Genomic DNA, 13,653 nt, shown 5'->3' on the forward strand with positions numbered 1-13,653 from the left:
ATGCAGCTGCTGAGCCATTTGTTTGGGGTCTGGTCATGTTACCCACTTCACTGGGACTGAGAATGGGTTGATTTGTGGCAGGAGTCGTGGTTCCAAGAAGAAGGATGGGAATGTGGAGCCACACACCACGTGTGTGCTGGGCGCCTCCTCCATTCTCTCTGTGATTGTTACTGGCATGGAGAGTTCCTGAAAGAGATGATTTGAGATTGCACTTGCTTGCATTGCTCTTCAGTCACTCTTTCTCCAGGGGCCCAGGCTCCCAACCCTGTGGGCAAGTTCTTATTCAAGTAATTGCAATTAAAGGTCTCTGTGGCCAGAGCTGATTTATGGTGATGTTGACTCAACTTTGCCGTGGTGGGACCTAAGCATCATACAAAAGAGATGCTGTTTGTGGGAATCCTTGTGAGATTACTCCTAAATTTTAGACTGCACAAGCAAGGAGTAACTTTGTAAGTCATTCTAACTTGTGTAATGTCAATGGGTATAATCAAGTTAATTGGAAAGCTTCCTAGTTTCTGAATTGATTCTTTACCATCTTCAGTTGCCCTTTGCGTCATGATATCCATGGTCAGGCATGCAGTATCAGGGTGTTAGGCTATGCCTCTTGAGTGGTGTTTCATGAGCAAATTCTCATCTCCTAGGCATCTAATTTCTACATTAAAGTATCATGCACTCACGTGTATAGAGTCGTGTAGCTCCTTGAGTTGTTATAAAATAGTGAAAAACATAGAAATAGAGATAGTGAGTGCTGAAAAGAAACTTGGAGAGCATCAAATCTCTAGGTGAGGAAGCAGAGAACCCTGAGAGGGTGCCTTTTTTGAATAGAATTTTAGGAGACACTTGGACCCCGCATACAAGGGATGCAGCAAGATTTTCCTTCAAGAGGCCAACGCATGACAAAAATCTCTGCTTTTGATTTCCTGCTGCTTCCTCTTTTAATCACATAGGTTTCTTGGCTGCCAGTGTAATTATCTTCAGTGTAGCAACAGACATTACAAATCTGCCTTCGTAATTTCTGGGCCATTTTTTCCCCAGCTAGTAAAGTTCTTAGTAGATGCTGCAATTATAAGCTTTCAGGAAATTATATAAGGAGGAATGATAGTAAGTGTACTTAAAAGGTATCAACCAATCAGGATAGACTTGCTGGCCAGAGTCCTGGCCTGGTTCTTAGAGGTCTGCCAGACCAGGAGTTAATCTTTTAATTGCTGGCTCATGCAGAGATTCAGGGATTCCAGAGGAGAGGCTCTGCTGGCCAGGAAAAGGAGGGGGACCTCGAGGCAAGGGGTGTTAACTTGGGGCAGTGGCTCTTTACCAATTAGTGTAGAAGTACCCCTCTAGCTATATGGTAGATGAATATCAGCCCTGCCTGTAACCTTAATAATGTGGTGACCCAGAAGGTAGGAAGAAATTGCTCTAGAAAAATCAGAGCTATTGATTGTAGGATGCAAAAGACTGAGATGTGGGAAATTCAAATCTCTGCTGTAAATCTCTGTTCCTTCAGGTGCAGTGTGTTCCCCATTGTGTGTAATCCCCCCCAGTGATCCCGTAATTCTGCCTGAGAACGTCACTGCTGACACACTGGAGCACTGGATGGAACCTGTCAAAGTCCAGGTGAGGAAAGGGGCATGTCTGTGTGCCAAGGATGTAAGACTGCTGAGCGGTTCTCAACGGGCAGCATATTCCCTGGAGTAATGTCAGAGGCTTTGAGGCATCCTTAAAGCAAACACCCACATGGATCATTCTTAGAGAGCAGGACTGAGAATCAAGAAGAAAAAAGAGGAAAGCTGGAGACAAAAGGTGACTCACATCCAAAGGAAAGTTTAAAAGATAAGATGGAAGAAAGACTCAGAGACACAAAGAACGATAATATGGGAAGGAAATTGAGAGAGAAAATTACTGCTAATGAAAAATAGGACAGGAAAACATGATAAGCCGAAGAAATGCATAGAGATGAAAGAAGGATGCAAAGGGATGGATGAATTAGAAAAGTTGAAAATAAAACTGAAAACAGGGAGAGAATGACTAAGGAAACTGAGTAAGGAAAGAATTGCCTTTCCTCTCTTTATCTCCCACCCCTTCGAAACTCTGAAATCCTTCCTCTGGGCTCTGGTGTTCAAAGTCAGTCATGAGCAAGATCCAGTTCATCTACAACCTCTTCCCTGGGCTGTCTGTTTGTTTTATGATCTGAGGGTACAGCTAAGCTATGTGGTGCTGGTCACAGTTTTCAATATTGTTATGGGTACTGTTGCTTTAGGGCCCTCCTGAGACTTGTGCCGTGTTTCTATGTGAAAACAAAATTAAGTAATTAAATTAGCTGCTTCCAACAATGTAGGGGAAGAATTGAGGTAACTCACAAAATGAGTCTCATCCTTACCTTTTAAGAATAATTTGTTCCTGAAAAAAAACCCTGAAGGTCAGAATTTCAAAAGTTGAAAAACATAATTAACAACATTTTTATTTGTTCCTGAACCCCTGGATCAATATTCTTTATGCCAAGGAAAACCAAGGAGTAATATAATCGTTAACATTAATTATCATAGAGTGGCAAAACAAGCAGTTTCCTGTGCTCTGTCAGCTCTTTCATAGATATTATGAAATTAAGGAGTATTGCTTACAAATAAAGCTTACATGGAATGCTTCATTTTTAGGAAATTGAAACTTAATTGTAACAGAAAAACAAGAAAAAGAAGTCAATGGAAGCAATGGAAATGATGATGAGGTTATTGCTCTTGTGTTCTCGGCCATCAGAAATGAGTTTAGGCACCAACAGTAGATGCTTTCCTGATGTCCACCATTTTGTGGCGCGCAGCATCTCGTGAGGGGTGCAAAATCTAATCTTGTCCTGGAATAAGAAAAAATGCCTTATAAACCAAAGCGGCTATATTAAATGAAACTCCCCATTGAGTAAAATTCTTAGAACTCACATTGATTTATCTTGAAGGTTGTTCCATATCTTCCTCGATCTTAATTTTATTGTCCTTAAGAATCACTTGGGCAGTTTGTAAAACAACCAGACTAGGTTCCATCCTTCAAAGAGGTTGGGGATGCCTTGGAATATGCATCTCCAACAAGCATCGCAGGTAATCCCATTGTATGTAATGCTTTGAGAAACGCTGCTATTACAAAAATAAAATACTGGCACCATAAATATTTTAAATACAAGCACACTTATTTGGAGTCTGGCTCATTTGTTTAGTAAATGGCGATTGCCTATTTCATGCAAATCTCTGCTATCTACCATACTTCACAATACCTGTGTAGCTGGAAAGACTGCAGAGCAAATGAGTTAAATTGCATCATTTTCTCTAGTTTGCTTCTAATGACTTCATTCTTTGTAATAAAAATGATATCTTATACTTGGATAACACTTTATTGTCTTCAAAGTTATATGTATCTTATATAAATATATATATTTAAAATTTCATTTGAATCTTATCAAAACCTTATCCTTGTTTTGCACATGAATTAGATATCATTGGGTGCTCTGCCCAAGGTTGCACAGCTAATGGGAAATGGAGAAAAATGTGCAACCAACTTTTCTGATTCCACTTTCAGTGTGATTCACCCTGAATCACCCTGTTTGCTGTAGTTTTCTTTTTTTTTCTTTCCTGGTGTATGTTTGGGTTAGTTTGCCTATCAAATAGAAAAGAAGTCACTCGTCTCAACCACAAGAACCCCTCATTCCCGCCCTTTCCTTCCCTCCCCTTGAAGTCTAGCAAAAATAATCTGGAGAAATATTTCCTTATAATACTGCTTTTCCTTATTGTGAAAGAGTTTGTTTTTAAAGAACCATCGAGTATACTTTTTAGATGCCTACAGTGTATTTGCCTTTCTCTGGGGGTTCTACTGGCTTTTATTCCTGCAAATGATACCTGACTCCTGGAAGAATAGACTTTCCATTAAAGGAAGAATTTCAGAGCACTTAGGTAGCTTGGGGTTTTGACAAAAAAACTGCTCAAAGTAGCAACTGGCATAAAAGGAAAAGGGAGGTCCTCCTGGGTTCAAATACTGTGTGACCTCCCGCTTGGAGCCTCTCTACTCATCAGCAAAGGTGAAGGCAATGTTATCTGTCTTGCAGGCTTCTTATAAAAATTCAAAATAACACTTGTAAAATGTTTTGCACAGTTTCTAGCACATAGGTCTGAATTAAATAAAAATGAAATTTCAATTCACTTAGTACGAATCTTACCTTCAGAAATTCCCTTCATCTCTGAAAAGACATCATCCACTATTTCTAGGCCAAAGAAAATACTGTTCTGCACCTTGCTTGTTTGTATATGTGTGTAGACACAAATGTGTAGATCGTTTGTTTGTCTTTTTTCTGCCACTTTTACAAACTGGGCTGGGAAGAGAATTAATGGCCATTCAGTATTTCCCATTGGAACACCTCTGACTAAAGAAACAATTTCTAACAGCTTTTGTTGTGAGAATGAGAAGAGAGTAAGGATGGAAATATACTGTTCTTTTTAAGTGTTTTAAGGGCAAGCTGGCTGTGGGAGACAATAGGAAGGGGTTTGAAATACCCAGCTGGACTCTCTGAGCCTTTGTTGTTGTAATGCTGCCTTCCTCCTTCACCTGTTACACACAGGGATCTAGAGCTTTCTATGGTGATGGCATCAGCAGAGAAATATCCCAATGGAAAGGAAGGACGCAGACACAAGTGCTTCTTGGCAGTTAAATAAATGCATGTCAGTCAAGGTGACTGAGCAGTGGGATCTGGCAACTGGGGCAGGCAGGAGATAGCAAACGCCAACTCAGTGCCGTTGCTCATGTGCCTTGGAGACCCAGAAACAAGGGCCTTCAGCCTGACCGCCCTCCTGCATCCCTGGGGCGGTACCTGGACACCTGAGAGTCTCGGGGGCCTGAGCTGAGGGTCTGGGAGGAGTTCCCCTCAGACTTTTGCTGGGAGTACTTTGTGCTTTCCTCATCCTTGTTTTTCCTCTTCATTTTTCCTCCCTTTTTCTTCTTTTCTGTCATTCTAATGTCAATTCCCCACTAAACTGTAAGATTCTGGAGGATGGAAATGTCTTACCTTTCACTCTCAGTATCTCCTCAATGCACGACTCATTTCACCCATTGCTCAGCACATGGTTGCTGCGTGAAACCCAAGAGCCCCAAGAAGAGAATGGCTCCCACCTCCACAGAGCCATTTCTTAGGGCAAGCCTTTTGGTTTTTCCAGAAAGCCTACGTAAGGTTGAACTTTTATGATTGTCCTTAACCACTGTGCTGAAAGAGTATTTATTATATCTCGTGACTTTTCTATTTAAAATAGGAAAATTAATGTTTTGACCTACTTCTAAAGCAGTGGTCCCTCAGGAACCTGATTTCATGGAGAGAGGATTTTTTACACACAATGTGGCGATTGTTTGCATGTAAATGAGTTTTGTCTAAATTTTATTTGAATGTGTTTCCTTCTGAAGTACGAAAGCATTCATCATAACATCTCATTTCCTCCATTAGTCTGCTTCATAAATTCGTTTTTCGCAGACTGAACAATGCTTTTTCTCTCTTTTTTAAGTCTATCATAATTATGATTTAGTGAGGTCCAAATCAATGAGGTTTTTCTGTGGCTGTGCACGTTATGTTTGCAAAGATTCTCAGCGCTGTGTGGAATCCCTCTCTCAGCTCCCTAGTTCTTCCACAGAATTGCTCAGTCAAAACGAATTGTATAATTTCTGACTTTGTTTTCCCAGATTGGTCCCCAAGGGATTAATAATTTCTTAAATAAAAACAAAATGTCTTAAGAGAAAGAGAGAAGCGAGAAGGAAAAGAGAAGACAGCGCCCTGGAGGAGCCATAATTTCCCACTCTCACCCTCCCGGCCGTCTCCCCATCTCCTAATCCCTGCCCTTGCCCCCCAAATTGTCCTCTTGATGGGCACACTGTGGGTAACAGCTCCAGTGACACTTGTCACACATCAGTAGGAGAACAAATCCCTCAGATATGAGTCATGAAAAGGTCTTCTTTTTCATCAGTTTTAAGCCTGGACTTGTTCTCTCTCAGTTTGAATATGTCTCATGGCGTCAGGTCCCTCATCAGTAGAGAAGAGAAGACAAGAGGGTCATGGAGGGCAGGGAAGAGGAGCGGGAAAGCAAAGTGCAGGGTGACGGGCTGTAGTACAAATAAGTATGTAAACAATGCTGTATTTTATTTAGGGTTGCGTACATATATAGCAATAAGAAAATTATTGCAAACCTGGGCAGAAGCAGAACTTTGTGGTCTGATGTGATTAGCAGACCGTTCTGTCAAGTAACTATTCCTGATAAAAAACAATTGAGCAATTTTGCATTAGAGCTTAATGTTGGCTAACTATCAGCCTTGTGACCTTTAACCAGATGTTTAACTAGCAACAGATACATCCTAATAACCCTTCACTGGTCTTTCTTCCTCCCTCCCTCCCTTCTCTCTCTCTCTTTCTTTTTTTCCTCCCTTTCACCCTCCCTCTGTTCTTTCTTCTTTTCTTCCTTTTTTTTTTTTTGCTAGCTTTTCAAAAATATTTAAATGGCGCAACCAAGAGGAAATCTTTAAATTGGTTTTGTCATGAACGTTTTCCTTTTGGAAAGTTTAAAATGAATCCTTGGCACTTAGTTGTTCACAATCAATTCATCTGAGAAGTTGCTTGCTAATAGAATAATAGCAATAGTTGTAATCATATACAAATGTCTAGAAATAGTAATTTAAAAATTCAGAATAGTTATTACCAATATATATAGGCACCACAACTATAGGCACCACAAATTTGCCTGTAAAAGTTAGGACCTGGGGGCTGGCCCGGTGGCATAGTGGTTAAGTTTGGCATGGTCTGCTTCGGTGGCCAGGGTTCAGAGGTTTGGATCCTGGGCACAGTCTTACACCACTCATCAAGCCATGCTGTGGTGGCGACCCACACACCAAACAGAGGAAGACTGGCATGGATGTTAGCTCAGGGCATATCTTCCTCAGGAAAAAAAAAATAAAAATAAGTAAAGTTAGGGCCTGGAAAACATTAGAAATTTTTCTCCAATTTTGATCAATAAGCAGTTCTTCAATTAATGGCATATGTGTGTCTTTTCTTATGAGATGAATGACTTTCACAGGCCAGAAGATAAAGGAGAATCCTAGAGATTCAAAATCATATTTAGTGGTTGACAAATACTTATAAAACATCATCTCTCTCTCTCTCTCTAAGTCACTGAGATGAGATATATGAGTGGGAGACAGTTCCTATTCTCAAGGATTTTGCAATCTAGGAAAACATATAACACAGGTACCAGAAACTTTTGCAATTTTTATAGAGATTAAGGAGAGTTTCCAGTCTGAGTCAGTTTTAAGACTGAATTATAGAACATTAAAAAAATCCTTGAGGTATATCCATGCAATGAAATACTATGCAATCAAGAGAATGCAGCATCCCAGATACCATAAAATGAACAGAACCCCAACAAACATTGTGAACTGAAATAAAGTAAGACAATCAAACAAACACAACAGCAAACCAAAGTGCAAAATAAAATGATGGTATTCTATATTTATGTGATGGAATAGATGATTTTATACATCTATGTATGTATGTGCATAGAATATCTGTAATGATCCAAAAATAAATAAAAATAGGATGGAGAAAATTGGGTAGTTGGGGAACAAGAGTAGGAGCGAGATTGTGTATTGTTTTATGGCTTTCATATTTTATACTGTAAACATATCATCACAATAAAATAAAATTATATAAAAATACAAAGATGTAAAGAATAAGTTAGAAATATAGGAGAAAAGAGCATTGGAGGAAAAGAATTGAAAGTAAAGACAGGCTCTTTTCCTTTGTTTTTTTTGCTTTGCAGTATATTTTAAGAATTTCTAAAGTATTAGAAGACCAGCACTCTTGCATTTATAAAAACGGTGGGTGGGGTTGAAGGTTTGGGGGTCATGAAAGAAGCAGATACATTCAGTTCAGAGTATTGTGGTGAGTTCCGGCTGAGGTCATCACGTGAGGGTGTCAAGGCCAAGTATCCCTTTATGTGGAGGAATTGACCTTTTCGAGACTACCTCCGCCAACAGACTTTGAGCTCTTTGAGGGCAGTGACTAGATTTGTGGATCTTCAAATCCCTCTTGCTCACTGGGGAATCTGGCTCATAGTGGGTGAGATAGGGATATGTTTGGTTTTAACTGAATGACTGATTAGAGTGGGGACGGGGATGGATATAGTGCCATAAGAAGGAGTTAAGTTGCCACATATTTGCATTTCACCGGGGACAAGTTATTACATTTTGTCATTACTATTATCTGGTGACAGCAACAAAGTGTAAAACATTGATATTTAAATAATAAAAGTCGTGACCATTGCTAAGTAGAGTTCTGGGGGAACTTGCTTTAAAACAGAAGCAAGAATCATTTCTAGGTAGCAGAGCCATTGTTTATATGCAAATGGTTCTGCTTACGTGGCTTTAAGTGCAGGAAAACAGCTCATTTTTTCAGTAGGCTGAACATGCCAATTATACTTACCTTATATATTTGTATAATCTTCGATATTTTTGATAATCCTTTTTTCTTAGTGCAGTGATAACTTAAGCCAAGTCACCTTCTACATTATTACAGTATAGAGTTTTGAATATCAAAATTTGCTAGGATTTATAGTATTTATTTCCCCTTAAGGGAAGCTGTGAAGGAGGAGTTTTGGTTCATAGGAGCATAACTCCAGAAAAATATTGCAGATTCCTATTTTCATAAGAGACTATGAGGCATGTATTCATATATCTGTATATTAATATATGCAAATGTCTCCCATATGATTATTGCATAGTTTTAGCATTCTAGAATGTATAATTTTCAATTACTGGAGGTGCTTTCTTGTGTAAAGCTCATATCTCACCATGTATTATTTTTCTTCCAATTGCACTAGATTCCTACATACTGAATTAAAATATGAGCACGAAAGCCTGCATATAGGTGGGTTGGTTGCAGGCCATGGAGAAAATCTCCTTTTCTCTTTGAACCTCCTATGGGACCTTCTCTTCCTGAAGTGGATCTTTTTTAAATTTTAAAATACTAAAATTAAAAGGAGAAAGCTCAGTGAAATTGAATTATTAATATTTAACAAAGAGTGGATGATTATTTGTTTAAATGTGCGTCTGGAAATGGCCATTGGGAATGAGACAGTCAGCAGTGTTTTAACATGAACGTGTTTTCACTCTCGCCAGCTTAATGTTGGTGCCATTTTGAGTCCTGCTGGTTTCATATTGACCCTGTTTGTCCAGGGCGTAAAGACCCTCTTCTGTTTCCCACAAGGAGGGGACAAATGTGCTAACAAGAGTTGCAGAGGGTGCAGTCAGGCCTCCAATCCTTGCTTGGGCACTCACGTTTTGTGAACTAGGATTCCTGAGATCCGTTTTTAGTTCAAGATTCTTCTTATGAACTTATATTTCCCAGCCTTTAAAGATCCATGGTTCTTCCTGATCAACACAGCCATCTCACAATTTCTCATATTGTTATTTAATATTTCAAAACAAATGGAACCAGTATTATTCCTAGACCCAAATTAAACTCATTATAATATTGAGGATGCTGTTTTTAATCATACCTACTCCACTCTGGAAATTTTGATACCTTGGGGTGGATGAAGGAGGATGAAGAAGATGAAAAATTCCCTCCACTGAGAGTCTACCTTGGCGCCATTAGCAGGTCCACAGGAAAGGCCAGACAGCAGCCTTAGCCCTCTTTACGGGGCACAGTCGGGGTCTCACTACTCAGGGAATGGGGTTGGGCTGATGGGGTAAGCTCAAGATTTGCCCCTTCTCTCATTGACCAGGTGTCTTTTGTTTTCTGTTCTTTCCATCTTCCCCTTCAGAGCATCATGTGCACTGGGCGGCGACAATGGCACCCAGACCCCTTCCTGGTCCACTGCATCCAGGCGTGTGAGGTAAGCTGCTGCTCCTTCCCCAAACCCAGACCAGAGTTCTCTTAACTCATGGGGACTTGAGTCCTTCTGGTTCACGATCTCACCCCTTCCTCACTCCTACACCCTTTGTTTAATCTCTTAAATTTAGCTCCAGAATCTCAAAATCACAAACATTAGACTTTCTGATTTTGGCTTTTTTTTTTTTTTAGCAAAATCTCCAGGGCTCCATTTTAAAGGACTTAATAAAAAATAAGTTAAAAGCAAGTCAGAATTATTTATGGTTTTGGGATTCTCTAACTGGGCCTCACTTGTGCTTAGTTAAATCAGGGTTTTGCAGATCGATGGCCCACAGACAGGTTTGTTTGGCCAGCAATGTCTAAAAACAATTTTGTTTTGGTTACCAATGTTTGAAAATTGGGATTTTCACATAAAATTCATACGTCTCTGTGTAACATTACACACACACGTATTCCAAAGAAAAATAAATATAAAAACTCTTTGTGCAAAGATTTTTTCTCTCGAAAAACAAGAATATCTGGCAACCATGACAACAACTAGCAGGATCTGAGTGGCAGCCATGGCCTCAGAAGGGCCGCTTCTCTCGAGTTCAGTGTGGTCCTCACCTCTCCCTTTGGCTTCCTACCCAGTGGGCTTCCCTTGTTTATGCCAACTGCCTTTTCAACCTCTGAGGTAGACCTGTAGTTCACTGTTGATGAACCCAAACTAGAGCGTTACCACCTCAAGGAATCCTGTTCACTTCTTCACACCAGAGGTTCCCCCAGCAGTGGAGGACTTAGGGTGCTGTGAATTCCTGAGCTAGGTTGACAAGAGCTATTGCAAGGAATAGTCAACCATGAAGCTGAGCCTTGGTAATGGAAGATGACCCAGGAATTCTGACACGGGGAGGGGGCTACACACACACACACACACACACACACACACTCTCTCTCTATTTAAGCCCTCTCACCCTAGAAATAGCCAGTGACAAATACAAATTTTTAGTCTCAGTCACAACAGGTTTTGTCATGCAAATCTCTCACTGGAAGTAATTAAGCCACTTAGCAGCAATCCTTGGGTCATTCTGGCTGTTCCTTGTGTGCTAGAGAGAGCTAACAGCCTGGACTTCCAACACCCTCCCCCCTCAACACACCCAACCCACATGCATGTGAGTCCCTCCGTTCTTCTGTATCTCTGTTTCTCTTGATCTAATTCTGGGAAACTGGGATCTACATGAGGCCCACGAGGGGGAAAGGGTGGGGTTTGAGACAAAAGGGAAAACTGGGTGGGGAAATGATACCAATAAAATAGCATTGGGAGAGTGCGTCAGGAAAAATGCTAGCATGGAATGTGCTTTGTTACATGTGGGCCAACAAAACAGCTCATCTTCTGCCATCATTAGAAAAACAGATGGCAGTGAGGTGGGGAGGAGGGGAGTGACTCATCCACTGGGCAGGAGGTAAAAAGAGGGAAGAGGAGGCCAGGGAAGGAGGGAGATAAACAGACAGAAGACTGGGGAGCTGGGAAGAGATCAAAGGGATCCTGAGAATTCCCTTCTGCTGCCTCTATACAAGATCACAAGAGGGAGGGTGGATGACAGGGCTTGGAGCTGGCTTCGGTGTTTCCCGGAAGGTTACAACACAGAGCTTTCCCCGTTTGTCCTCCCCTCCTCACTGCCCCCCAGCACATCCCCTGGATGCCTTATCCAGAGCCTCCTAGGCTTCTCTCTGTCCCTTTATTGATTCCACAAGAAACAAAACTCCATTCCTTCTTCTGAGTCCCCTGCCCGACTGCCACCACGCACAGCTATGCCTTAATCACCTGACGGCTGTTGATACCCCAGCTCCAGTGGTTCTCAAAGTGTGGCCCCTGGACCAGCACAACCGCATCTCCTGGGAACCTGTTGGAAAGGCACATCCTCAGGCCCCATCCCAGATGTACTGAATCAGAGACTCTGGGTGTGGGGCCCAGCAATCTGTGCTTTAACAAGGCCTCCAGGGGATTCTGAAGACTGCTAAAGTTTGAGAACCAGTGCTGGCCACTCTGGGAGCAGGAAAGAAAGCTCCCAGCCTGTGGATCCCTAATGTGAAGCTACCTTTGTCCAGGACTAATTCTAACTAACATTATTGACATTCTGTTTATTTCTGCAATGTTTCCTGATACTCTCTGGGTAGGACAAGGTTTCAAAGGACAAGATTTTGCTCCAGCAGAGGCTAGAAAAGAAAAAACCACTTAGAGGAGTGGAAGGAAGAAGCAAAGAAAAATGAGAATCAATATTCATAGGAAAGGAAAGGGAATTGCACAGGGAGGGAGACAGATCAACAGCTCTGAAGAAACAAGTAACAAGAAAGGCCGAGAGGGAGAGGGAGAATGAGAAAGAAAAGACAAGAGAAGCTGGGACTGGCATGTTCTAGGGGCATTGGCAGACACGTAGTTCTTTACTGGAAAAAGTCAGCTAAATATCTCAGGGAGAACTGAACAGAGTCAAAGACAGACGGAGGGAAAACAGACCCAGAGGCAAGATAAATCAAAGAGGGCTAGGTGGGTGAGAGGAAGTTTTCAAAACTCTAGCACAGAAATCTGAGCTCAAATTAGACACTTCGCTTCCCCAGTATCTAAAAAGGGCTTTCTTTTTTTGCATTCCAATACTGAATGTTATTGTAAGATGTTCCTTTTAGACATTCAGCCTTATAAAAGCGGAACACTTCATTCTTTATATCTCTCAGGCAGCCCAAGGCCATGCATTCGTCCCCTCACTGGTGAGCCCGGGTCTCGCTTCATGTCACTTCTGCGCCTTTGATTGTGTCATATCCCCTTTGCCACAGATGTCAAGCTTTCAATCCTCCACTCTTCTATGCCTCTCACATTCTTTAAGACACAGCTCTAAGATTTTGTCTAAAAAATTTTGTGTAAATAATACCATCTTCTCCTTGTCACTTATGTTCCCATTGTCTCAGCAAGGACATGTGTGTACCGCGTATCTACAGTTCAAACTTGTTCATACATTAAATTCTGTTTTTCTAGTTATTTCTCAGGTTTGGCCTTCTTGACCTGAACACTTGTATTTTCTATTTCTTTTGTAAGTTGCAGATGGGAAAGGAATGGCAGCTTGGTTGGTGGAAAGGTTTTGGGGTCAAACAAATGTAGATTCAAATCCTGAGTGAGCTGAGTGGTGTGACCCCTAGTGTCTTAATCTGTGTTGGGAAGTGGGGGCAACAAAGTACTTTTTGGAGGACTTGTGATGAGGGATTAACGTGATAATGTACATTAAGCATTTAAGTGTCGTGCCATGCCTGGTCCCTCATAGTTGCTTATAGAGTGGTGGCATTTGTTGTGAACTGTTAGCCACTTTGTGAATGCTTACTGAATGAGTAAAGCAGAAAGCAGGAGGCAAAGCTGCTGGTGTGGCCTCAGCATGATTAGGTACAAACTCTGAGCAGGGGAAAAGGGAAAGAACAAGAGAAGAAAGGGGCAACAGGCCGTTCCCGTGGATACCCACTGAGAGCTGTAATTGACAAATCACTTGGAGACAACTACTGTGTCCAGTCAGTCACCAGGTGAGTCAGTCACCAGATCATTGTATGAGTAGCTCTATTCATTCCTACTGTTGCATCCCTAGTTGGAGCCTCAGCATTTCTCACCTGGGCTATTGCGTTGGTCTCCTAATTGTTGTCCCTACTCCCAGACCTGTGCCCATTAAAATTACAGACAAGCATACAAATAGTCTATGAAAACTGTGTAGAAAACAAATATTTACTCTGCCAAATGCTTGTCCAATAAAGTA

The 13,653-nt window shown here is 41.3% G+C and overlaps 1 protein-coding gene across 1 annotated transcript in view; it reads left to right on the forward strand.

Moving 5' to 3' along the window:
* PAPPA2 (pappalysin 2) overlaps nucleotides 1-13,653 on the forward strand; it is a 257,488-nt gene that overhangs the window by 208,149 nt on the left and 35,686 nt on the right. The window contains exons 19-20 of the mRNA XM_046680507.1: nucleotides 1,502-1,611; nucleotides 9,822-9,893. Of these exons, the coding sequence (XP_046536463.1) occupies nucleotides 1,502-1,611; nucleotides 9,822-9,893 (182 nt within the window). The remainder of the gene's footprint in view (nucleotides 1-1,501; nucleotides 1,612-9,821; nucleotides 9,894-13,653) is intronic.

Source organism: Equus quagga, chromosome 13 (assembly GCF_021613505.1).
Source record: "Equus quagga isolate Etosha38 chromosome 13, UCLA_HA_Equagga_1.0, whole genome shotgun sequence".
Lineage (NCBI taxonomy): Eukaryota > Metazoa > Chordata > Mammalia > Perissodactyla > Equidae > Equus > Equus quagga.